Here is a 27,443-nt window from a genome sequence, read left to right as displayed (position 1 = left end):
GGCAGAGTACTGACATCCATACAGAAGATTAAATAAAATTAGACCCAGTAACACAAGGTACTTTGATGTGAAGAAGTTTCCCAGAATGCACTGCAAATACCTATTGTATCCACTAGGCCATGGTGTTGCTTATTATCAACTCCTAAGATTGACCTTTCCACAAGCAATCCTGAACTCCTCCTTGATTCTACCTCACCCTTTTTAAGGGGAGCAACTCCTTGTACATCCACGTTCTCATAGATCTGGAAGACAGACACCTTCAGGGCTGTTGGTTACAATCTTGTGCTGGCTCTCAACCTGTGTGTTTCTATGTCCCATTAGAGTCCACCAAAGGCCTTCTCACATGCTTCTCACCGAATAGTTCTAACCACCTCAAGTAGAATCAGTTTATCCAGTGAGAAAACTGAGGTGATACAGCTCACCCAAATCCACATAGCTAGGGTGAAGCCGGGTCTTAAATTCAGATCCATCCTACACCAAAGAGTTTGCAGTCACACCAATTACTTCTTGTTGACCTGAGGGATGAGGGTTTTATGCTTTTATTCATTGCTGGCTCACTAAGTTGGATTCAGCATTGTCTCACTCTGTGGCCTTGTTCTTAACCTCTCTAAATTTTGACATTTCTGCCCCAACTGTGGGAGGGATGAGTGATAGCAGCTTAACTCTCAACACCTGAGGTTCTGTGTGTGAACCCACAAGGAGATGCAGGTCAAGTGCTGCGAGCTCACGCTACCAGGAAAAATCAGATTCCAGCTGTCAATCGATAGCTGCCAGCCAGCTGGCATGAGAAATATAGACTGTAAATAAAAGCCATAGTGTCTTTCCAATATCAAAGGCCCCTTTCTCCTGCTTGACCCTAAGAAACCTGTGTGCATCTTACACATGTCACCCAGAGGCCAGTATCTGTATTTCAACACCCACCCTGTAATACAAATCTAGGTATATTAGTTTTCCTTCCTTTGCCTCCCGAGTTCCCAAGCCAAGTGCTACCGAAGGCTGGCGAATGACCATTTGGTGAGCCAATAACGAGATCTGGAGCCAGTGGGGAATTTTACCCGAAACTGAATTAAAAGTATCACACACTGCCCTGAACTTGGACCTCCACCTCCCACAGGAGCCATGGCAAGGCTGTGCGCAATACTTACTACACCCCTGGCTGACAGGAAGCCGAGCCTCTGGAGGGGCTGGCTGGGCAGGTGGCTGGACCGGGCCTCTGGGCTGACCTTGCAGTGGTTCTTGGAGCAGCGTCGGGAATGTGTTCGGCGGGATTTCCGCCCTTCCTCAGGAGACCGACCTCGGTGCCTGGGTATCAAGAAAAAGATACCTGAGGGTGTTTTGACGTGAGCATAGTGGAAAGATGGTTGGGCAATCAACATGTCATCTGAGAGTGTCAGAGTTATTTTTCTGCATGATTTTGTCCCTGGATATGTCTGTGTATGTAAGAATGCCTGTGTGCTGGGCTGTGTGTATGCACATTCATCTTCCCTTCATTACTCACCCACTCATCTACCTAATCATCCATACAGCCACCCACTGACCCACCACCCATCCATCTACCATCCATCCACCTATCCTTCATCTATCTATCATCCATCCATCATCCATCGATCAATCTGTCCATCCACCCATCCATCCACCCATCCATCCACCCATCCATCCATCCATCTATCATCCATCCACCCATCCATCCATTATCCATCCATCAACCTGTCCATCCACCCATTCATCCATCATCCATCCATCCATCATCCATCTATCAACCTATCCATCCACCTATCTACCCATCCATCATCCACCCATCCATCCACCCATCCATCATCTATCCACCCATCCATCCACCCATCCATCCATCATCTATCCACCCATCCATCCACCCATCCATCCATCATCTATCCACCCATCCATTCACCCATCCATCCACCCATCCACCCATCCATCATTCATCTATCCATTCCTCAATCTACTTACCATTCCATTTGTCTATCCCTCCATACACTTGCCCACCAATCACCCATCCATCATCTATCTCTTCCAATGATTCATCCATATACCTATCATTCATCATCCATCATCTAGTCATTTATCTGTTTATTTCACTATTCATTAATTTACCATCCATCCATCCATCCCCTTCCTGTATATTCAGTAATTCTCTTGTTTGTTCATTTTACAAATATTTATGGGTATAGCTGTGAAGACAAAGAGGTCCCTTGTTTGATCTGGTTTAATGTCCCACATATGCTTTTGATTCTGTATGTTTGGACCTGACTATGTTTCCATGCATACCGTGCATCTTTGTGTATGTGACTTGACCATTTGTGAAATGGAACTATTCTATTGAGCATCACCCACAATATTGAGGGAAATGTGCTCGATAAAAATGACAGAGACACCTGTGTAAGCAAGATCTACTTGTCTTGCTTGCTGTGGAGACCAGAGGTGCATCTGACCCCTTAAAACATCCACAAGAGGACTCTCTGAATTACAGTTGTAAATACAAAACCACACCATATGAATTTATAGTCACCTGAAAACCCCTCACATTACTCTCTGCATCCTGAAGACACAGATGGGATGGGTGCTACTTTCTTGTTTTACAGCCAAGGGAGCTAAATTTCAGAGGTGAGGTCACAGGGGCTAAAAGTCTCCAAAACTGGGCAGGATTTTTCACCTGTAAAGCACTGTCTTCTCTGATTCTTGTTCTGGACTATCTCTCTGCTTGGAATCTTCCAGACCATTCTCCTGAGTATACGACCCTCACAACCAGCTCTTGGCTTGCTCTCCGGCCTTCTGAAGGTCATTCAGCAGAAGAGGCGTTAGGAGGCTCAGATGAACACAAGATAGCAGGAGACACAGGGCTGTGTGGTGCCAGCCATTTCTCTGACAGACAACCTTCTGGGACCCTGCATAATTCTCTGAGAGCTGGTTGACCCAAGGGAAGAGGCAGAGGCTCTGTTCAGTCACACAAAGCTGGGCCCCTGACTGTAACAGGTGTCGTTGTGACTTGTCATAGAGCATTGGGGTGAGTGGCAGGCAGTACAGGGGAGAGCAAAGTGACAGAGGCATTGCTTCTGGTTGGATGCTGTCAGGGTGAGGCATTGAGATAGCCTAGAACAAGAGGTGACTAGACAGAGGCTAAGTCTGATCACTGAGGAAGCAGCCTCCACTTGTGCTAGCTAGAATCAATGCGCCTGGGAGTGTATTTATTAAAAATAAGTTCCCAATACTTGGACCACGCATGTCACAGGGTCTTGTCTGTGTCATGGTCAATCGGAGTACCATGTGGCTTCAGCTGGTGGTCCCATTTGTAGCTGGGACCCAGCAGAAACACAGAGGTCTGCTTAGGAGGGGACATGCTAGGGCCTCGGTGGCAGCGTCTCTCACACGTGCTCTGTTCTCATATTGTCCAGGAAATTTTGCAGTCTCTCTACCTGGCTGGGGTGACAGGAGAGTGAGACTCTAGCACTTGGAATTTTTTAAAAAAATAATTCTGAGGTGACCACAAAGTGCAGACAATATAGAAAGTCATGTTACAGTCACAGTATCACGGGGCACCACAGAGAAAGGGCTTGAAATTAGCCCAGAGCCTGGCAGAAAGATGAGCATTTCTCTTCCTCCCCTCTTCTATCTCACCTTCTCTTCCTCATCCTCCCTGTACCCCCTTCTCTTTTCTGTCCAGCCACCCTGCTTCCACTGGTAGGTAAGCCCTACCAGAGATGTTACTATCCCCAGGTATTACGGATGAGCCCTCAAAAAAAGAGAAAAGCCCCCTATGTTAGGCGCTGGCTTTGATCACCCTGCTACACACCAACAGTTCCAGACGTTCCCATCCACAAAACCTCTCTCTTTTCCTCACCACAAGAGCACTGCACTCCCACCATTCTCAAACCAGGACGGGTGGCACGTCAGCACAGATGTCTCTATAGAAATCAGAGTCAGGACAAAACTGACTTGGAAGGGTGTGGGAACCTGGCACTTGGTATTGTGTGTCCTTTCCTAGGTGGCTCAGCTTCTCTGTTCTGAGCCCTAGCTGTATCACTCAGCTAGTAAGTAGTGAGTTCTTTAGATCCCATTGCCTTGGTTTTTTTCATTTCACAATGACCTCAAGGGACTGTAGCAAGGGCCCTGTGAGTCAGCCTCACTATAGGCACTTAGCAAGACTGTGTTGGGGGGAGGGGGCTACTATTGTGCCCTTTCTGCTTGTTGTTGCTTATTGGAAGCAGGAGCATCCCTGGCCTGAGAGTGAGATGGCTGATTTAGGGATTAAGATTAGGGTTAAGGTTAGGGTTAGGGTTAGGGTTAGGGTTAGGGTTAGGGTTAGGGCTTAGGGCTTAGGGCTAGGGCTAGGGCTAGGTTTAGTTTAGGGTTAGGTTTTAGGTTAGGGTTAGCGTTAGGAGCTACTCAATGTAGGACAGAAGCTGCATCAAGCATCCTCAGGGCTGGTGGATAAGGATCAGGGACAAAGAGGTTACCTGCTCTCGCAGCTGGGGGAGCGCAGTTCTGAGCTCTGGGACCTTGAGGGGCATCGGTGATGTCTATGTCGGTGAGACTTCCGGCTTCGAGATCTTGGGGTGGGAAAGGGAGGGGGGGAGAGAGAGAGAGAGAGAGAGAGAGAGAGAGAGAGAGAGAGAGAGAGAGAAAATTTCCATCTTGTAATACACAATCCCTCAGTCACTTTGTACTCCTTCATGCCACCTGCCACTCACCCCAATGCTCTATGTCAAGTTCAAAGTGATGCCTGTTACAGTCCGGGTGGGGGAGGGGACAGAGGTTAGGGTGGTGGGGGTGTCTCTGCCCAACTGCACTGAGAACAGGGGGACAGAAAGGGGGCTTTTTGGAGAATGTGGATGATGATTAAAAGGGAACTTGTCCTTGTGCTAGAAGCTGTCCTGGTCCCAGGCAGGAGGTCATTCTTAAGTCTCCCCTGCCTCTTCTCAGGGTCTGGATCTGCATCCCCCCCCCCCATTCTAAAGGCTAGCCAGGTTCTAGCAAAATACTGATCTGTGGCCTGGGCTATAGCAAGAGGGTCTGTTGAGCTTCCAGCCTTCTGCCTGCCTGATGGCCCCTCAGATGTTTCAAGCACATGGAGAAACAAGTGTAGACTCTTAAATGTAAAATATCCCCATCTTCCAGAGATGTTCCTTTAAAACAAAAAGACAACCTTCCATGCACACAAAACACTTCTGCAAGGTGTGTTGGGTCTTTCAAGTTGCCAGCTTGTGACCTTCGATCCAGCAGGTGAACTCCAGGCCCTTAGCATGGAGTCAGGAGCCCATCAACACAGGCTGCCACCATTGGCATCCACAGTTACCACCCCACCAGCAGGCTCGCCATGGCTTACTTCAACCACTCTCAAGGATGGGTCCCTGGGAGTCTGCCTGAGGATGAACAAGGAAATCAGGTGTGGTAGCTCACACCTGAATCTCAGTACTTGGAAAGCTGAGAGCTGAGGCAGGGGGATCACCATGAGTTAGAGGCTGCCTAGAACTATACAGTTCAAGGTTTGCCTGTGCTACGTAGTAAGACCCTCTCTACAAAACAATTATAACAGCCCAAAATGAAGGGCACGTGCTATGTTGGTGGCTTAGGAATCTGCTTGTTTATCTCAGCAAAGGCACTGGATGCTTCAGCTACAACTATCAGGCCACATCATTTCCCTGCTTAAAAACCTGCCTTTATGCTCGCTCTATCCAGACTCTGGTCTTGAACCCCTAACTCCTGCAAAAGCTGGTCCTGCCTGGCTCTCCATCTGGCTTAGCCATTTAACACGCTCTGCTAGATTCAAGCAACAATGGCTGTGTAACTCGGCTAGTTTTCTGGCTCAAGAGACCTTTGGGAGGAAGATGGCAACCACCTCAGGTCACCTGTATGCAAAGTATACGTCAGGCTCAGGCAGTATGAACAACACCCCCCCTTTTTCTTTTTACAATGGATGAACGTGACCCCTCTCTCTAGCCCCATGCTCTGTGAAGAAACTGATTCCAGAGAGTTGAAACTATGTTTCTAGCATGCAGCCTACCATTCCAGTCTGCAAGAGTTGAAACTATGATTCTAGCATGGACCCTAGGATCTCCTGCGGGAAGCTACCCTCACCATCAAGCCCCATTTCTCCCGCAGTGACCTCACCTTGTCCCAAGCTTTCATTCCTCACTACTCTCCCATGCCATCCCCCAGGGGCCACTGCTATGTGCCAGGGCCTCCCTAAGGTAAGTGGGAAAAAAGGAAGCCAACTCTTGGTCAGCTTGGTAAGAACAACCCATTGCTTCCTGGAAGGCCCTGGGATTCTTACTCTCTGGTTTGCCTCGTGTGCTTTGTCCAGCTTTTTGATGATGAACCACTATCCAATACTGGAGATCCTCTAGCTTATCACTGGAGAGGGTGACAACCTCAATGCCACCATTATTCCTCCCAGTGTTCTTGAGGTTGTCCAGCCCAGGGTTCCTGGGACCTGAGAACATGTGGTATGTGCCAAGAGTGATGATCCCAGGGCCAAACACTACAGTTAAAACACACTCGGGTCACCGGCTCCAGTGACTGTTCTTCATCCTCATAGTGGGATGATACTAGGACCTATTTCAGGGGATGGTGGGGGGAGTCATGCATTTAATGTTTCTCTTGATGGCTTCATTTTAACGAATTGGCCAATGGGGAGGTTCTTCCCTGGTCTTACTGGAGTCTCTCCTCTTTCCTTCTGGAGCATGGTCCATGTTTCTGTGGTACTGACTGAAATGTCCTCCTCTGTGATGACCTTGAATGAAGAGAGCCTTTGAGGCAGCCACACTGAGTGCGCCCTCTCTCTGTGCCCTGCCTCCTCTCCTCCCTCCTCAGAAGCTGGTCTCCTTTCATTCTGTCCTTTTTGATCCTCTCTTTAGATGCTTCTTGGCGGGAGATAAAATATTAGTTGATTGGAAAACACATTGCACTAACGTTTACAGGGTGTAACCAAATTTACTTTTAATTTGATGGGGAGCGGAACTCCACAGGCATCGCTGGCTGATTTGAATTTCAACTGCCAGCTATAAACGGTGAAGCAGCTGGGCCTGGGACTCGGGACTCACGGGGAGCATTGTACTGTAAGCCAGAGTATGTAAGCCAGCAGTCAGAGTATAGGTGTAGATGTAGATGCTCACACGCACATCATGCTTACACACACAGGCACACAGATGCATTCATGTGCGCACAGCTAGATCCCATGCACATATGCACCGTGTTACATGCACTGTGCATACCAGGTGCACAGAAGTTTGCATGGCGTAAAAATGTATAGACATTTGTTAATGATGTGTAAACTATGTTTATACAGGCTACATACATGGCACACACACCTGTTACATATAATGATCAGCACTCCAGACATAAGCACATACACTGTGCATCCCAAGCACACAAGCACACACACACACACAGGCCCACATATCCTATGCAGTCTGTCTATCCATGCATGCCCCAATCATTACTTTCAAGTGAACATAAAGCCCTCTCCCTCTTCTTCCTCTGTTTCTTCCTTCCTCCCTCTCAGCCACCATCTCTTCCTTCCCTGTCCCTGTTTATCATGTGGCAAGCAGTCCAGCTGAGGAGAGAACAGGCCTCCACTTCCTCAAACTGCACAGTGTGCTTCTAGGGTGCCTGGGTACTCACTGTTTTTTGTGCCTCTTCTCTTCCCGTCTTTTGCTTTTAGGGCTGCAGGAACTAAATGAGAAACAGCCAGTCAGTTGAAAGATAAAAAACAAACCAGAGCGCCAAGCACAGTTCAAGATTAAACACAGGCAGGTTGTTCAAATGCCAGCATCTTTACAAAAGTGAGTTAGGCCAGGGTTCCTGGCTCATGCCCCTGTGCTGAGAACAGAGTGCCAGAGGACGCCGAGTTCACTGTGGTAGGTTAATCACAGGGACGGTCATGAGGGTCACAGCAGCAGCACCTGACAAGCCTTAGTACACATCAGGCTTCGTGCCAAACACTCGGTGGTGAGCCATCTCACTCTATTGTTCCCACCACCTATAGGTGGAGGCATGGTTTGCAATAGCCCATTTAGAGGTGTGGAATTTAAACCTCTGATGGCCTGAGACACTTGGACAGGATCACACAGCCGAGCTGGGATGAGGCCCAGACGGTGGTCTCCTGCAACTGCTGGTTAATCAGGTTACGAGGGGATAGAATGCCACAGAGGTAGACAAAGGCAGATGGGGTTCGGTAGATTATGAAACACTCCATCCTTGAATGCTCAAGTACCAGAGGCCCCAGGGTGTGGACAAAATGAGACAAGCCAGGGTCCCAGTGATAAACCAGCAGAACCCTGAGAAAGTGAGTCTGCTGAGCTCAGGCCAGACTGCCTTCCCATGTTCACCAGACCCCACTACTGTCTGCTGAGGTCCTGGAAGGGGGATGTGTGCATTAATTTCAGCTAGTGGTACTGCACCAAATTCGAGTCCCCGCCTCTGCTGCTCACATGACATCAGACAAGTGACTTGATCACTTGCCTCAACTACAGAAGGAGGAAGCTACACAGGCTGTGTGGCTGACTGGTTAGTACTTACTGGCAACCAGGGACGTTGTTAATAACTGTTTACTCATTCATTAACACATGGGGGCTTTGCTGTCTCCAAACTACTTTGGATGTGGCTATTGTTACTGAAGAAGCCACTGTTGCCTGTATACCTCTGCCTGACAGATTTGGCTTTGAATTTTGGCTGTGGTCCTGGCCTCTTTGGTCTTAGTCTCAGTTTCTCCATCTGCCAAATGGGAACTATAAGAGTGCCCACGGCTCAAGGTTGAGATGGGTCGTGGGAGGAGCTAAATGCAGGGCCCATTCTGTGTTAGTCTCTGTAGGTGACAGCCTCATGTGGCTACTGACATGTCCCTCTCTTCCTTGTCCAAATGTAAGGAAGTTATGATGGATAATGAGGCTTGTGTCCAATGTCTTGACTTCCAATGTCTGGGTAGCACTTGGTACATACAGAACCCCGTGGAAGTTCCAAGCTGGCTATAAATGGCCTGGAAGATCAACATGGGCTCTCATTGCGAAGGGAACTGAGGCCCATGAAGCCAGATGGGAACACAGGGATAGAAGCTGGGAGCCCACCCCAGCAGCTGCCCAGAGCCCACAGGAGTAGAAGGCTGAGCACACAACCAGAAGCAGCAAGACTCTTACCTGTGTCTCCTTTTCTTGGAGAAAGACCTGGTTCAAGGGAAAGAGAGGAGGAGGAGAGACAGAAGGAAGGGGGAGGGAGGATGGCGGAGTGGCAGGAGGAAAGAATAAACACAGGTGAGTGGGTATCTCTTCTGGGATGACGCTTTAGTGCTAGGGGGTCTGTGGGACTTAGTACTCCTCACCACTAAACCCCCCTCCCACCAGATTTTGAAGGACATGAAGCCCCCCTGGGAAACGCTGCCTTACATACTGAGCCTTCTGATCAATGCTCATAAAAATTGCCAGCCAGCTACTCCAGGATGAGGTTGGACCAGGAGGGCATGGGAAAGTGTGGAGCACTCCCTAGTCCTCCCATCTGTCCCTTAATTGTAGATTTCCCCCTCTTCCTCATTCTAGTCTTCCTCCCCCTGCTCCTCTCCCTCTCCTCCTCCACTTCCCCCTCTCCCTCCCCCATCCCTCCTCCTGCTCCTCCTCCCCCTCCTCCTGCTGTGCATCCGTATAACCTCATTCTGTTTATTCTGTGGCAACTATGGAGGGCAGTGAGTTTCAAAACTCATTGTCTGGTCACCTGTGTGTTTCTCCCTCCCCCACACTCCTCTTCTACTGCCCTTCCCATGGCAGTTTGCAGCAGGTTCTAAGTCCAGCGGTTCATCCTCAGTGGGGTGCAGATCTCTTTAGTCACCACTGACCCAGTGGCCGAAAAACGATCTGAGATAGGCAGCTGAATTTTGCTCACTCTTTTGTTGTCTGGGGCTCAGAATCTTGAGTGTAAATCGAGGTGAAAGTGAAGTGTTTACAAAGGTCTCACACTCTGCTATTAAGGGAAGGGAAGGCTCTACAACGTGTCTCCTATGCTTGCTACCACCTCCAAAATCATCAACTGTCATTAACTAAACATTTTATGTACACAGACTCAGAGGAGATGGCTGGGGAGAGGGGCACCCAAAAGGGGACTTTAGGGTAAGCTTCAGAGTCTTCATTCTCATTTCTCCCCACTCTTCTCTCTCTCTCCAGAGCCTCACTAAATTGACCAGGCTGGCCTTGAACTTGTGACCTTCTTGCCTAGGCCTCATAAGTGGTTGGATTATAGGCCTTGAGTGAGAAGCCACCTGGCTTTCAGGATCCAGGTGTGGGAAAGTCCCCAACACTGGCACCAGCTGCTCAGTACAGGTGGGAGACAAGCCTTTGTCTGCCTATGCTCATGGGCATGTCCTTGCCTTGGCATCAGGCTCTGTGGTGGGAATGACTTATGACTCTAAATTAACCACATGCCACCAATCACCCACGATCTCAGCTTAGCTGGAGACTATGGATGGATGGGTGGTGGATGTAGCGAGTTTGAGAACATTCCAGCAACACAGGGTGAGATGTGGCCAAACCCCTGGACTGAGAAAACTCTTACTTGGTGCCATTTTGAAGACAAGGAAAACCCAAATGACCTCTGATAACTGCACACAACTAGACCATATAGGGGCATCGGAAGAGGTGGGTAAACTAGAATAAGTCACAAGCCGTTATTTCCCTAAAATCAACAGCCAACTGCAAAGGCTCAGACCGTGTGTGGAGTAGAGCAGGGTGACTGCCCGCCCCATGGACACAAAGTTCCTCTGAGGAGGCTGGTGGCAGCCCACTGGAAGTGGCTTCATGAATGTGTCTTGCTTTGCAGAAAGAAAAGCATCTTGGAAGTTTTGTATTGCACTATTTCTCAGTTATAACATGTTGGCTTGGCCCATTGACTTTACTGGCTCCCAGTGTTTCTTCTTTGTAAATATACATGTGCATTTGACTCTGTGTGTGTGTGTGTGTGTGTGTGTGTGTGTTTGCGCGCGCACGCATGTGCAGTCGAGTGTATTTAAGCATGTGTGTGCATGCACATGTGTGTGTATATGTGTGGATGTGCACGTGCGTGGGTGCAATTGAGTGTGTTTAAGTATGTGTGTGCATACACACGTGTGTATATGTGTGTATGAGCACACGTGTGCATGCAATCGAGTGTGTTTAAGCGTGTATGTGCATGCACATGTGTGTGTATATGTGTGTGTGAGCACACATGTGCATGCACATCTGTGTATAATGAACAGCAAGACTGAGAGTCCAAATCTCATGATCACCCCTGGTCCCCACCCAAGGTGGCGATCCCTGGATGTCTTGTTCTTCAACATGACCCTACCTTTAAGACACACCTGGAGACTTTCCCTGGGGCTTTGAAATAAGGACCAAGATATTATTGTCTGCTTCTGGCTTGGCCTGTGATGTGGCAGAAATGGGACAGACACACCGCCCACCCCCAAGGACTTCCCGGGTTCCCTCAGTCCTCCATTCCTTCACCCCAGCCTCTTTCTAGGCCTGGCCAGTCCCCAAACCCTGCTGAGTTCTGACCAGCTCCACTTTCCTGTCCTAGCTAGCTTTAACCGATCCCTGCTTCTCCTCCTCCTCGCGACTCACACTGAAGACAGAGATAAAACACAGATGAAGTGAGGACGCAGCAGAGATGGCGGCCGGAGGTTCTTCCAGTGACCTTTGGGCCCCTGACCCCTGCCACTCCTGGGGCATCCCTGTCTGTGGAGGAGGAAGGACAGACAGTACCTGTGTCGCTTATGTTTCTTGGAGCTTTTCTTCTTCTTCTTCTTGACTGGAGAGGGGCTGTACGATGGGGACCTGCGGGGAGGGAGACAGGCTGCCATGGGTCCTTTCTTCATAATACCTCAGCTTTTGGGGGGCACCATATACAGGGCCAATGCCCATACTGATAGTAGCTTGGGCTTGTGTCGGATATTATGTGTCGTGCACTTAAGTAGACATAATTGTTATTCTCCCTTTTCAGACTAAAGCGAGATTCAGAGAGGTAAAGTGACCTGCCCAAAGACACACAGCCCGGATAGGGATGGTCTGAGATTCGAACAGACTTCTCTCTGTTCCCGAGGTTTGCTCCTTATAACAGCATCAGCCCATGGCTAGCTACCTAGTTAAATCTGTAACACTTCTCGGCCTCATCTGCAGCTTTCCTCGAAAACTCTGCCTCTTCCATAATCTGCACTCTGCTCTCTGCTATCTCCTGGGTGAGCCTGTGCCCCTGACGTCATAGCATGGATGAAGCCACCACGGGGCACCTGGGAAACAGTTACCCTTCCTGGGGCCACGGTGCTGACTCAGCCTGACTTACAGGCTCAGGTCCCTGGCTTGTCTCTAGCGGGTTAGCAAGAAGCTGAAGCTCAGGGCCAACCTTGTGCGAGCCTCTCTAAGAGGGTAGATGTAGGAAGCAGGCTGCCTGGCAGATAGTCGGGAGTGGTGAGGACTGAGGAGAGCAAGCAGCGGCCTCTCAGATGGGCCTTGGATTTCTGTGTGAGAGTGCAGCCCCAACTTCCCACAGCACTCGTCTTTCCTACTTCTATTCCAGAAGTCCACGTTTTTGTATAAAATACCTCAAATTTCAAAGAGCTAAATTTATTTCCTTAAAAAATAATAATAAAAGTAAAAACAATAAGCCCCGGCGGGCTTAACAAAAAGATCAGCAAAGAGAAGTGGTTGAGGAACAGTTCAGCACCTCGGGAAGAGCATCTGGAGAAATAATTGGGGAGCCCCAGGCAGGCCCTGCTTCCTTCTCTACGTTCTGCACACTTCTAAAATCAGGAAGCTCGTTTCACTCCGAATCCATCCCCTACCTGACAATGGCCAGGACATCGGGTGTCACCGCACTCCCCCTGAGCCCCATCTGGTTCCATTCCTAACCTGTTGAGGGAGAAACCCCTGCAAACCCGAGCCCAGGCCCGAGCAGTCCAGCGTTGCTCTCTGCTGCCCCCTGCAGGCGTCTACAAACACCGCCTGGGAGATTTGGTGTGATCCCTGCTCCCCTGAAGCCAGAATTCTACCCAGAATTCTGCAAGTCGATGAGGGAATCGAAAATATTAAAAACAAACAAACAAAAAACGTATTAAAAGATTCGTGGTAGTCATAGGAAGTGCTAGCTATCATCCCATCCTGTCTTTATCTTTCTCATCTCTGAAATGGGCATAATGTTTCCTTTATGGAGCGAGGGCAGGAGTGAAAGGAAGGTCGTACCAAGGTGCTTGGCACAAGCCCCTGCACTCCATACTTTTCAGCTACTCCAGTTCAACGTCCGCGGTGATAACGGCTTGTTATTAATTAGTCATACATGAATGCTAAACACCGTGTCAGCTGCCTCCACATTTTCCTCTTTTGTGATACAGAGTCTCACTTTGTAGCTCAGGCTGACTTAGAATGCACCGCGGCTGGCTTCAACTCATAGCAATCCTCCTACCCCAGACTCCCAAGTGCTACTATTACAGACACGAGCCCACCATACCCAGAGACGTTTCTCTTCATGTTCTCACAAATCCCAAGAGGTTGGCATAATTACTATCATTTTAAGAAGAAGGTGGGGGGAAAGAAAGAGAATTGAGGTCTAGGGTCATACAGGCAGCTAAGAGACAAAGAAGGGATTTGAACCCAAGATAGAGTCACAGTCAGACTTATTCCTTTTCTGTCTCTTCGCCTGTCTGAGGTTTCATCTCTCTTCAGAATCCTCACCTCCTCCTCTTTTTCCTGGTCGATTTCTTCTTTTTCTTTTTCCCCCTGGAGGAAGGTGGTGGTGTCGGGTCTCTGTCTTGAGAGGCACTGTGGAAAAGGAAAAACCAAGCATGAGAGGGTCCATTGGCTCCTGGGTTGTCACAGTCAAAGAAAGGGAAATGAACCAGCTCCTTTGTGACATCTAATTGTCACCTCATGGCTGATTTGGTCACACCTCGGATTAAAAGTCTCAAAGACTTAATGCACGCCTAATGAGACAGGCACCATAGTTACCCAAACACCAATTGATTATTTAAAACAAGGTTTATAGAGGTTAACTGCCCCTTAATAGATTTATTATTGAATTTGCAAATGGATCACCTCGGTAAATAAATCACTTTAAAAATAATGAGTTGGCAGTCCAGCCCCACTCCTTTCCCAGGCTGCCCCATCTACACTTTCCTGCTGTAAATTTCAGGAGGCAGAAGCTGTGTTAAGTAGAAGCCGATTATTAAAAGTGTATTTGCTCGGGTCTAATGTAACAAGATGCATATCTTACATCGCTTCACAGAACCTCAAAAACCCCCCGCTCTTCAGGAATAATTATTTCCCATTCAATTAAATTCAAACGCACAGGCTGCAGTTAAATGAAGTCAAGTTATCTCCTTTTATAATTGGGGCAGGCTCCCGGGATTTAAAAAGAGAGAGAGAGAGAGAGAGGGAACACTATCCTATAGCGAAGAAAGATTGTTTGAAACTGCTTGAGAACAGAAGTATTAGAGCTCAGTTCACCTTTCTTGGGGCAGCTAGTATTATTCTTATTCTTATTATTTTAATATCAACAAACCCAGCACTGGTACAGTACTGGCTGGTACTTGACACAAGCTGGAGTTATCACAGAGAAAGGAGCCTCCGTTGAGGAAATGCCTCCATGAGACTCAGCTGTGAGGCATTTTCTCAATTAGTGATCAAGGGTGGGAGGGCCCAGCCCATTGTGGGCGGGGCCAGCCCATTGTGGGTGGAGCCATCCCTGAGCTGGTGGTCCCCGGTTCTATAAGAAAGCAAGCTGAGCAAGCCAGGGGAAGCAAGCCAGTAAGTTGCATCTCTCTATGGCTTCTGCATCAGCTCCTGCCTCCTGATCTGCTTGGGTTCCAGTCCTGACTTCCTTTGGTGATGAACAGAAGTGTGGAAGTGTGAGCTGAATAAACCCTTTCCTCCCCAACTTGCTTCTAGCTCAAGATGATGTTTGTACAAGAATAAAAACCCTGATTGAGACAGGTATCTTTATTACAGACAAAGTTTTATATATCTTGATACATAATATTTAGAAGGCAGGACGCTTGGAGGCCAGAGGGCAACTTTTGGTTTTGTATGTTAGATGTCAGCACCAGTGTTTGTTTGTTTGTTTAAGACAGAATCTTTCACTGGCCTAGAGCTTAACAAGTGAGTGAGGCTGGTTGACAAATGACAGAGACCTCCTGTCCCCACTTCCCTCTCCAGCGCTGGCATCACAGTGTGGGCCACTGCACCTCATTCTTTTGTTTCTTAAACCTGGCCCCTGGTTTAAGAAATAATAAATGAACTCTGGTCTTTATACTTACGAGGCTGGACCCTTTGTTGACAAAACCCTTCTCTGGGAGACCAGTGTGATTCTTGTCATTTCGTTTCTCAGGTGAGGAAAATGGGGTCCAGGGAGTCGAGCTCACTCACTGGTGGGCGGCCACACAACTAGGAATCATTTAAGTTGGGATTTGAACCTGTGTGCTTCCTGCTCTGATAGCAGCCTCAGGAAAGCCCCAGCTGCCCTCTAGAGCCATTTGTGCAGATAGTGAGATGGTAATGGCCCAACTCATTAGAACGTTACAAAACCCTGTGATATTTAATTCCATTAGAAGAATCTGGATCATGGGGGTAGGCAGGAGGGATGATAAGGGATTCGAATGGATTTTAAGGTCTCTGTCCCACCATTAAATGGGCACACACGCACACAGGCACGCACACACACACGCACACACACACGCACACACACACGCACACACACACACACACACACGCACACACACACACACACGCACGCACACACACACACACACGCACGCACGCACACACTTAAGAGAGCCACTTCTAACAAGTTAAAAATAAACATAAGAATCTAATCCCTGGCTACTGAATCACACAGTAGACTATCCAGCCAATGAGCCGGCTGCTTTTAGAGGCACAGTGGGCCACTTCCAACGTTTTTTCCCCGAAGAGTACTTGACTCATAGCTGGAACCTGAACGTTTTGCCAGTTGACCAAGTGGTGGGTGAAGGATCCTGGTGGTGTGCTGAGCCGTCTTGTCTCACAAGAGCATGCCTCAATGCAGTAGCTGCTGGGAATTTGGGGGTGGCATGGGGGTATTTAAAAGTGTGTCAAAAAATGAGGGAAGGTTCCACTGTTAGGACTGAGAGTTCTGACATCTGGAATCCTAAAGTCTAAAGAGAACCAGTGTCTTGTTATTTAAACTCCAACAGGGGAAAATTGAGAAGCCTTTAAATTTAGGAGACCTGAGATCTGTGAGGTGGTTATAATTAACCAGTCACCCCACAGTGTTCCAAAGCCTTCATACATGACGATCTATATTTCTCCGTCTCTTCCCTGTACCCTCATTCTACGAAACACATCACAGACCCGTAGTGAACCACAAGGCAGTTAGCGTCATGTGCAGGGAGGGCCTGGGTGCCCAGTGCTTGTACACACTGGAGTTCCATGTACGATGGTCAAGCACAGTGGCCAGTGATGCAGCTGCTATGGGAGTGGTCAATTCAAGTGGCTAAGTGTATAGTGGCCAAGTCCACGCTGTAAAGGTACAGGAGACAAGAGCACCGTGACCAAGTGCACACACAGTGGAGGAGGCAGAGGATGACTGCAGAGATTCAGCACACACAGATGAAGAGAAGAACTCAGTTACGTGTATAGCTTTAAAAAGCACAGTGGCTGAGGAGGTGCTAACCGGGGCTCCAGGTACTTTGGCTGAGTCTGCGGAGGTCCAAGGTAAGAAAAATAGCCGTAAGAAATGATTGTTCCAGAAACGCACAGACCTGGATGTATGCTTTAGTTCCCTCTCTAGCTCAGAGATTTTTTTTTTTTTTGAACTTCGATTGTTGCCATCTCAGAGGTGGGAATTAAACCAGGTACCCAGGTCATAAGTTTGCTGCCACTTGCCTTGGCCTGGCACTGAGTACATTGACAGGTAAGGGGATCGTGTGACAGTCACACGCCACGTAACATCGCTCCGATTGATGAGATCGTCGCCCCGTTAGACGATAATGGAGCTGAAAAGCTCCTACTGAGGGCATCACTCATGTGTGTGTGGTGCTGCCGGAGGGGGCAAGCCCCTGTGTTTTCAGTCAGGTAAGACAGAGTGCCAATACTTATGCACTGATCTTGACACTTGGTCATGCTGACAAAGGGTGGGGGGGTGGTATAGCCACTGTATTTTTATCATCAGCATTTGCTTCAGGTAGAAGCCTTTCTGTGTAATATTCTGATTTCATCATTGGCTCTTGCACTTGATCTGACCTAGGGCTGTTTTATTCACCACCACCCTCAGGTGTTTGGACAACAAGATGCTCTGAGGACAGACACTTCAGAATACGTCCCATCGTTAAGAATAATCAATATGACTTCTCTTATCACCAGTACGATGGTTGTTAATACCATTGTTACTGTGGCTTTTGAACTCCTCAGAGAATCCATCACAGACAGAGGACAGGAGGCCCAGACTTGCTGTGCGGCCTCAGTGTCATCTATTTTGAGGACCTCCTGTGTCCTACACCCACAGCTATGGTTTGCATCTGAAATGTCCCCCCATGGCTCACATCTGAACCCTGCTTTCCCTGGGGTGGCTGTTTTGGAGAGGTCATGTGGGCTTTAAGAGTTAGAACTTGCATGAGGAAAGTAGGTCAGTAGGTCATTGGCGGTGGGCCTTTGAAGGTGACAACTATCCTGGTTTTGGTCATGCTGTCTCTGCGCTCTGTCCTGGCCAACAGCTCACAAAGTAACTATCAACTGAAGGTGCAATTCCTTTAGCCCTTACCCACTCTGGTCACTAGAAATAACCCCCAAAACGGGAGCCAAAGAAAACCTTTCTTCCCATTTTCCATACCCTGTTTCTATTAGGTACTCAGTTAGCAGGGCAGAGCAATTACCAATCCTGACCTGTTCCAATCCTTGCCTCAGCCTTCAGAAGGAGATGTCCACATCCCCACCCACAGCTGTTTAACTAGGGTGTGGACCAGAGTCCAAAAACATACCATCCACACTCAAAAAAGAAATGATGATGTGCTTGTAATCAAGACACTGGATGCAATGAATGGATATTGGGGGCTTGCTGGGCAATCAGCCTAACCTAACTGGTAAGCACTGGGTGCCTGTGGGAGACCCTGACATGGAAAACAAGCAGTGCCTGAGGAGTAACACCTGAGGCTGACCTCTGCTTCACACACACCCATTCACTACACCATTGTGTACCTACACACATGTACACACACATGCATGAACACATACTCATGCATGCATGCACAGAGACATGTACATACATACACACATATACACATACAGACTCACATGCAGGCTCATACTCCCACATGTACACACTCATGCATAAATGCACACACATATGCACATACACAAGCACATGCACACACACACAATCACACTCTCACAGTTGCATATGCACATACTCATACACATATACATGAACACACACTCATGCACACACGCACACACACCTGCACACATGTTCCTACATGCACACACGCATACATACACATTCATGAACACACAGTTGTGCATGCATGCACAGACACATGCACATGCACATGCACATGCACGCACATATACACACTCATATATACATGCATGAACATAGTCATGCATGCATACAAGATATGCACATACATGCATGTGCATACACATTTACACGTGCATGTATGCACTCTCCCATTCCCACATGTACGCATTCATGCATACACACAAACAAGCATGCATGCACACATGCACACACCCTCACAGTTGTGTATGCACACACGCATACACACATGCATGAACACACACTTGTGCACGCATGCACACAGACATGCACATGCATGCTCACACACATACAATGGTGTTATGAGCATATCTATATGAGACAATCATGGACCAGGCTGTAGGTGTGTAAGGTAGAAAATTACAAACCAGGACGTGGAGAGTGTTGGGTCCTTCATTGTCAACTGCAGGCTTGGTTTAGTTAAGGTAAAAAGACTGGAATTTATTTGTTTACTTAGTGTTTATTATTTAGCATGTCTGTGTATGGGCACACATGCATGCACATGTGTTGTGGTGCACATGTGGAGGTCAGAAGACAACTTGCAGGAGTTGGTTCTTTCCTTTAACCACCTAGGACCTGAGGATCTACTCCAAGTCCTCAGACTTATCAACAAACATCCTTATCTCCTGGGCTTTCTTGCTGGTCCCAGCTAGTGTTCAAGATAACCAGTTTTAATTACTGGCTATCATATGTTGGCCATTGTATCCCCTTTATGAGCTTCAGTAAAATGCCACTTACGGGCGTCTACTATAGTACCCATCATCTATTGGGGACAGAAGAGACAGTGGCTGAACAGCTGACTTAAGGAATGAGTATAATGGTCTGAAACTCAGGACACAAAAAACGAAATTATGGATTGAGAGTCTGAAGCTCTTAGAATCCCTGTGTCGGGAGGAACCGTATCATTAAATGTCAGGGTCTCATCTGACCAATGACCCAAGTGGAGGTGAAGCTAGACTATCAAACTGACTGGGTTGAGTGATGGCCAGAGACAGGCAGAGTATACTTTTGGTGTGTGTGTGTGTGTGTGTGTGTGTGTGTGTGTGTGTGTGTGTGTTCCTAAGATGATTGGCATATAGAACAGCCAATAAGGAGGGAAGACCTGCCATTGCTGGGATGGTCAGATATTTGGTGGGCTTTCAAAGAAACAAAGGTAGAAAGAGGAAGAGGCCCAACCAAGAAAGGAGTGACAATCTCCCCTCCCCCTCCATCTCCTTTCCCCTTCCCCACATCCCTTTCCCCCTCCCCTCCATCTCCCCTCCTTTCCATTTTCCCCCTCCCCTCCACCTCCTCTCCCCTCCCCTTCCTCCTCCCCATCTCCCTCTCCTCTCTCCTCCTGTTCCCCCTTCCCCATCCTCCCCTCCCCGTTCCTTCATCACTCCTTTCTCCTCCCTTCTATCTCCCTCTCCATCTCCCCTTTCCCCTTTATCCCCCTTTTCTACCCCCCCTCCACCTGTCCTGCCTCAACACACACTGTCGCAGAAACAACAGAACCAAGTGACAACGGAGCAAAAACTCTGAAGCCAAGAGCAGAGAGTAACCATCCTTACTTTGTTTCCATAAGCATTTGTCCCCCTGAGGGGAAGCTAACTCATATGAGCTGAGCCTAGCTTGCCCCCCGTTTTTAATAAATACACTGTCATTAGAACTCCAGTACCCCCATTCAGTGCCTGAATCTAAATACTTGTGGCAACCGCCATTGGTTCCGCAAACCTGAAACACTGGCTCTCTGGCTCACTACAGAACATGCTCACACTCCCAAAGAGGAACTTGGGGAAGGGAAGGGGTCAGAGAGGGCACACATCACCATCCCACGCTCAGCTCTAACTTGCCCTTGGTTTGAAGGAGGTGCAGCCTCTCACCTGTGTGCTCTGGCAGGACCCAGCTCCCTGCAGGCTTTCTCTCTTCCCCAGCTGTTGGTACCAAGGGCCTCAGTGGCCAGACGTTGGCCCAGCTTCTCTGAAGGTCCGTCCTGGTCTGGGAGCAGGAGACTGCTCTGTGTCTCTGTCCTGCACGGGAGGAGATGAGGATGTAAACACATTATGGCATTTGGAGTTGTCTCGTTAGATCGTCAGACCTACGATTGCTAGATAGACTGAGATCATTGGATTATCATCGGACTTTTTCTTCTCTGAATGGGATGGGGTGGGAGTGGGGAAGCATTTCCAGTTCAAGGCAGCCAAGATCCACGTGTCATCTCAACGGTTCTCTTTCTGCCTCAGGGACTTGAAGGCTACAAACTCTGAATATGGAAGCCACTTGGAGGAAGGGAGACATCTGAACTATCACAATTTTATAAGAAAGAAGTGAGCCACATGAAGGTCTCAGAGTTTGTCACTGCTCTGCACACGTTGTCCTGACTCAGATATGGAAGAGTCTTGGAAACCAGAAGTCACATTCTCTCTCAATGAAGCATAGAAGGAGTAATTTAACCCCCTCAACCCCCTCCTTTACTAAAACTCTGTGTCTGTATTATCTGTCCCCTCTTAGCCATGGGTATTTATTTATTTATTTATTTATTAATTTATTTATTTATTTATGTATTCATTTATTTATTTATTTAACCAGTACTCATCCAAGCTCCAAAAGTACTAAGTGGAAAAATTCTGCAAGCAGATTACAAGAATAAACGAATGCTCCCCTTAGTAGCACAAGGAAACCTTGTGCAGTCCTACTGTCTGCGTCCTTTAAACCAGAGAATCCAAGCTGTGTATGCCACCTGACTGTCAGCCATGCAGTAGTCATCTTTAGCAGATTAACTGAATTGGTACAAGAGCACTATCTTAGTTAGGGTTTTACTGCTGTGAGCAGACACCACGACCAAGGCAACTCTCATAAGGACAACATTTAACTGGGGCTGGCTTACAGGTTCAGAGGTTCAGTCCATTATCATCAAGAAAGGAGCATGGCCGCATCCAGGCAGGCACGGTGCAGGAGGAGCTGAGAGTTGTATACCTTCATCTGAAGACTGCTAGGACAAGGGTCTTAAAGCCCATACCCATGGTAACACACCTCCTCCAACAAAGCCACACCTCCTCCAACAGGGCCATGCCCCTCGGACAAGGCCACGCCCACTCGGACAAGTCTGGTGTCTCTTGGCAGGGGTGGGGCCGCCTATTTGGAAGAGCAGTTCCCGTGAAGTCTTAAGGTTCCTTCTTCCTGCCAAACAGTACCTCGGAGTTACCAATAGGCCTCGCCGATTTGAGTCCTAGGAAGGGACAAGAAGTTGCCTAGTCACTCAAGCCTTTGAGGATCCTGTTACTCAAAGTCCTGGATCCAAACTTAGAGGATTCAGGAGCTTGAGGGCCCTGAGTGTATCTGGGCTCATCCTGCTTCCTGGCACCTGGTCAAGCATCAGTCTAAGTCATCAGCTTCTCTGCACAAGTCTCCTGCAGATCCTGCAGCTCTTGAATCAATGCTGGATCTGATAAGTTCCCCGATCCTTAGGGTTTCCAGCAAGTGAGCCAAGCCCAGTCCATAGAGAAGCCAGAGCAGAATAACACATCCATCTCTGCCAGCCACTTATTGGTGTGTCTTTAGAAGCAGAGCTGCAAGTCACTGCCAGCCAAGGAGGAATGGAGATTCTAATAAGGCTGTCTCCTGCCTGGTCCAGGCCAACCTGCGTTCATTAACTCCAACCTCGGTGCCAGTTCTCAGTGCGGGGATGTGGTGATCCAATCAGGGATGCTACTAGGACCATGAGGTTTATGTCCAGATGGCAGAGGTGATTATTGTCATGTAAATATGTGTGATGGTTTATATATGGCTGGCCCGGGGAGGGGCACTATTAGGAGGTGTGGCCCTGTTGGAGTGGGTGTGGCCTTGCTGGAGTAGGTGTGTCATTGTGAGTGTGGACTTTAAGACCCTCATCCTAGTTACCTGGAAGTCAGTATTCTGCTAGCAGCCTTCAGATGAAGATGTAGAACTCTCAGCTCCTCCTGCACTGTGCCTGCCTGGATGCTGCCATGTTCCCACCTTGATAATGGACTGAACCTCTGAACCTGTAAGCCAGCCCCAATTAAGTGTTGTCCCTTATAAGAGTTGCTTTGGTCATGGTGTCTGCTCACAAGAATAAAACCCTAAGACAGTATGGAAAAATGTGACTTATTGAAGGTGACCGGTTAGGATGAGGATGTAGTAGCATAGAGGATGGGGAAGATGGGAGAGTGACTATTACTTCACAGACTCGGAAGAGACTCCTTTGATGAGTCACAGAGGGAGAGGGAACTTGCAGGGCTAATGTTCAGAACGAGGTGGCCTAAAATGTATTCACAGTTTGATTGACACCATTGCCAGCTACACCATATCCCCTTCACTGGAAATGGCGGATGGAGCTTGCCCTGAGTAAGTGGGACATGTGATCTTGTATGACTCTCAGACTATGTCGCTGGCCAGCGTTTGCCTTGCTCTCCTTGAGCGATCGTCAGGGACCATCGTCTACCATGTTGTAAGAACACAGCCCAATGGCGAGGCCTGCTGCCTGTAGCTAGCACTGACATCCAGCCGTGCAAGCAAGCATGTGGACATGAACCCTCTGAAACAGAGCAAGCTTTCGGTGGAAGACACAATCTTTGTGGCACCGGACAGCGACCTCATAAGATGTGCTGAGCCAGAATCATACAGCCACATTCTCAACTCACAGAAACTAAGACGCAAGGGCTTACTGCCCTCCCCCGCCCCGCCCGCCCCGCCCCCGCCCGGCCCCCGCCCCGCCCCTGCCCCGCCCTGCCCCGCCCTGTACAAGGATTAGGAGTGGGTTTTGTTTTGTTTGTCATGCATCCATTCTGTACAGGTATCTGCAGAAAGGGGGAGGTGTGTGCCAGGCAGAAGGATTCAAGTTGAAAGACCTTGGTACATGCAGGAATGGCAAGAGGTGAGATCAGAGACCAGCCCTTTGCAGTCAAATTTCTGTAGCTTTGCACTGGAGATGTGCTAGCCTAGCTTGTACTTTCTCTCCAATAGGGCTAACTTCAGCTTTCTGGACTGGGGTACCCTACTGGGAAATCTGTGGTAAAACAAACAGAAATGTAATAAATTCTACAGAAAGTGCTGAAGGGAGGCTCGGGCTCCTCCATGATAGAACATTCAATTCCAAGCATCCTAACATTTTGTGACTCAGCTTCCCACTGCTTCCTGGTCTCTGTCTCTTGCCTACATGTCCACATACGTGTGTGTACGCATGTGTCTGCACATGGAATCCAGAGGTCAACCTCGAATACTGTCTCTGGGACTTGGGACTTGTTGAGGTCTAGGCTTGCTTCCCAGGAGTTCAAGGCATCTCCCCACCCTTTGTGTGCCACCACACCCAGCTCCCTTCACAGGCACGGGAGATTGAACTCCGTTGTGTAGCAAGTGCCGGAGCTGAGCCATCTCCCAGCTCAGCTCGGCTCTCTTAAAACTGGAAGAGAGCTCGAACTTAGAGACCTATGTTTCGCAAGCTTGGCGCAACATCAAAAGTTCCCAATGAGGTTTCTGAAAAAGACCCTAGGACCTGCTGTAGATGTAAGCGTCTCAAAGGGGTTGACCCAGGAATGACCATGCTAAAGAAACATCCCAGATAACTCAGCCATTTGTCAGACCGTGTGCAAAATCCAAAGATGCCTCGGGATCTGGCCCCAGTCCCATCTCCTGCTTCTCTCCACGTCTTTCCATTGTTTGAGCCATATGGTCTTCTCGCTGTTTCTCAAATAGGTCAAAAGGTTTCCCTGCCCCAGGCCCTTGGCACTTGCTGTTCTGTGCACCTGGCATTCAGCTCCTGCAGCAGCTTGCCTAGCCATCTCCTCACTCTCTGTCAGGGGTCACCTTTGCAGAGGGCTGTCTCTGGCTTCTGTGTCTTGACCCCTCTTCACCTCTGTAGGAACCACTGGTTGCTGCTTTCTTCAGGATGACAGTTTTATATGTCCTTTAACTGGTAATCTTCTGGATGGGCACGTGAGTTCTTGAGACAGGAGCTGGTCCTCTGACCATCCCGTCATCAGAACGTCTGATGCTGCACCTGTTTGCTACGGAAGGGGTGGAGGGATGAATGGATGAATGGAGGAATTCTGGTGACTGCTCCTGGGTGCAGGCTTGAGGGTGAGGGGACTTGACAGGACTTGACTGTGAATGGCCACAGCCCTTCAAGGGAACCAGACCTCAGTTGCAGCATCCACCATGTCTTTCTGTTTCCAGTCTTGCATCTTTCTGGGGCCTTAAGAAAAAAAAAAGTTCCATTTCTGCTGAAGCATGCCCACAGCTGCCTTGTCTTTACCACAGAGTTATTCGATGCTGAGATACACACACACACACACACACACACACACACACACACACTTAAAAGAAGGCAAGATCTTCAGGGGACAGCTGAAGCTGAGACAGAGAGCCAGGGGCCGGCACACTCCACTTCACGGGTGCTAAGTTCCTTGAGGCTTTTCCTCCTCTCTGCGTTCCTGCTAATCAGAGGCCCTGGCACTGCTGCTGCCTGTAGTCATGGCAACAAACAGCCGATTCCTAGCCTCTGATAAGAGTCAGGGCTGAACTTTCTAAAAAACTTTCTAAGACGCCTGGGTCTCCAGCTGCTTGTTCAATTCTCCATCAAAGCATCCACAGATGGTGCAGTCTCCAGCCGCTCCCACCACCAACAACAACTACAACTACAACAGAAAAAAACGCTCATTTGGCCTGGAGCCAGAGGCCAATCCTCATGACCCTAGCCCTAGGCAGAGTTAACACAATTTTAGAAACAGACAAACGAGACTTGACTGAGAGCCAAGCCACCTCCCTGGGGGGAGGGGGGTCTCAAGACACGAGGGGATTGCCCAGGTCTATAACGTCATTCTCATCAGAGTCAAGCCTGGGCTGTGGCCTTCTGTCCCCTTGGCCAGTGTGCTCTCTGCAATTCCTTGGTCATAACAGCAGTTTGCGTCTGTTAAGCACCTACGGAATGCCAGACACTGGGATGGATCGTTCTTTCTCACCCTTCAGCTCACTGTTGTTCTGAAGAACCCCCACTAGCAGGTGCAGCCAGTTCCACTGACTGTGGAGAAACTGAGGGATGGAGATGCCTGAGGGAGGGAGGGAGGAAGGAAGAAGGGAGGGTGGAGTACTCTGAGACTCTAAGACATACTTCAAAACTACAAGAAAGTGCTGAGCGGAGGAGCAGAGCATGCTGGGTAATCCCTCTAGTGTCTGCGGGACAGGGGCACCACAGGTCTTGGCACACACCTTAAGCCTCGCAAAGAGAAGCGGCCCTTAGCTGTTGGCTCTGAGGTACTCCGGACTCTGACTTTCCACCCATAGCTGCGCCTGCATGCACAGTGTTTCTAACCTGGCCTCTCAGTGGATGCTGAGAACCCTGTACCGCGAGGAGCACGGTGAACTTCCCTCCGTCCCACTGCTGAGGACCGAGACCTGGCGAGGAAATGGGAGTTGCTTCCCAGGCAGCGCCCAGGCCCCCTACACGTTTGTTCTGCCTCCAGGCTGTGAATAACCCACCCTTGTTCCTGTATTGGCACAGGCCTGGAATCTTCTGTCTTCTATTCTCATGAGAAGCATAGACCTTCAGGCTCTTGGAAGTCCCAGAATTCATCCTGCAACTGACCCAGTCAGGCAATAAGATGCATGTGGCTAATTTGTGCCTTGGCTCCTGGGACTCTGGCCTGGAGTCTTGGAACTCCAGGTCCTTTTCAAGGTTAATCTAGTTAATTAAGCCCGCTTGGAGGTAATCTGCAGGAGCTTTGACCCTTCGAGCGAGCGTTCTTATCGTGGCTGGGAGAAAGCAACAAAGCCCAGGAGAAGATTGGGGATTCTGAGGTGGAGAGCGTCATTTGGATGCCGGCGCAGGCATGCTCACTTTAGTAAAGACTGAATGAAAAACAAGAAAAGTTTCACCAGATGATGTTCCCTCTGCCTTCCATTCATTGCCCAACAGATGTTCACTGAACACCAACTTGACGGTGAATTACAAGAATACAGAAATCCAGACCACGTCACAGTTCCTCAAGGAGGCTTCATCACGGAAGCAGAGGGAATCCCTATGCTAGGAAATAAGGCCAAAGGACTAAAGTGTAAGGGGCCATGGTTCCATAGACCAGCACCCAAACCAGCCTGGAAAATGTAGGCAGGAGACGGAGGTGAGCTCCCTGAAGGGTGAATGGAAATTGGTCAGAGAAGCAGAAAGGGAAGGGCGTAGGAGCAGAGAAACTTCTTATAACTACACAGGACACCACGTGTTTGAGTAGACAGATGGGAGGAGGGGGTTGGAGGATGGATGGCAAGCATTGAGAAAGAAGAAGAATCCTTTCAGGGCCACATGCACAGCTGTTTCTTGGGCTTTAAAGGGCCTGTGAGCCACTAGGAGATCCTGTCCTGGTGAAGGCTGATTCAGTGGGGCTGGGGAGAGCTTGGGTGATCACATCCTAACCTATCCCTGGTGCTGCTGTTCCTGGAACACACTTGGAATAGTCAGGTTGCAGAATCTACAAGGGGTTTAGGCTTGATCCGAGGCGGACATACATAGACATGGCCAGTGGTTCTCAATCTGTGGGTCACGGCCTCTTTGGAGGCGAAGCAACCCTTTCACAGGGCTTGCCCCAGATAGCAGAGGTATCCGATATTGACGTTAGGATTCAAAACAGTAGCAGAATTACAGTTTATAAAGTAGCAACACTAATAATTTTATGTTTGGGGGTCACCGGGGCATGAAGGAACTGTATTAAAGGGTCGCAGCGTGAGGAAGGTTGAGAGCTATTGAGATAGGCAGCCTTCCTCTGCTTTCCTGAGACCTTGGGTGAATGGTTCAGGGCTGAAAGAGTGTGTGTGTGTGTGTGTGTGTGTGTGTGTGTGTGTGTGTGTGTAAGAGTCAGAGACAGAGACAGAGAGACAGAGACAGAGACAGAGACAGAGACAGAGACAGAGACAGAGACAGACTTGTACAT

General features: G+C 48.8%; 1 protein-coding gene across 2 annotated transcripts in view; it reads right to left on the bottom strand.

Moving 5' to 3' along the window:
- Srrm4 (serine/arginine repetitive matrix 4) overlaps window positions 1-27,443 on the bottom strand; it is a 159,922-nt gene that overhangs the window by 27,139 nt on the left and 105,340 nt on the right. For both annotated transcript variants that reach the window (XR_015634130.1, NM_001346306.1), the window contains exons 2-8: window positions 20,391-20,537; window positions 13,698-13,784; window positions 11,736-11,807; window positions 9,150-9,176; window positions 7,639-7,689; window positions 4,473-4,565; window positions 1,146-1,302 (exon numbers count right to left, since the gene is read on the bottom strand). Coding sequence is in view for 1 of the 2 variants with exons in the window: in NM_001346306.1 (NP_001333235.1) it covers window positions 1,146-1,302; window positions 4,473-4,565; window positions 7,639-7,689; window positions 9,150-9,176; window positions 11,736-11,807; window positions 13,698-13,784; window positions 20,391-20,537 (634 nt within the window). In the remaining variant the exon portion in view is untranslated. The remainder of the gene's footprint in view (window positions 1-1,145; window positions 1,303-4,472; window positions 4,566-7,638; window positions 7,690-9,149; window positions 9,177-11,735; window positions 11,808-13,697; window positions 13,785-20,390; window positions 20,538-27,443) is intronic.

The sequence above is a fragment of the Rattus norvegicus genome, chromosome 12 (genome assembly GCF_021556685.1).
Source record: "Rattus norvegicus strain SHRSP/BbbUtx chromosome 12, alternate assembly SHRSP_T2T, whole genome shotgun sequence".
NCBI classification, from domain to species: Eukaryota; Metazoa; Chordata; class Mammalia; order Rodentia; family Muridae; genus Rattus; species Rattus norvegicus.
This window is presented reverse-complemented; position numbering and strand designations above follow the sequence as displayed.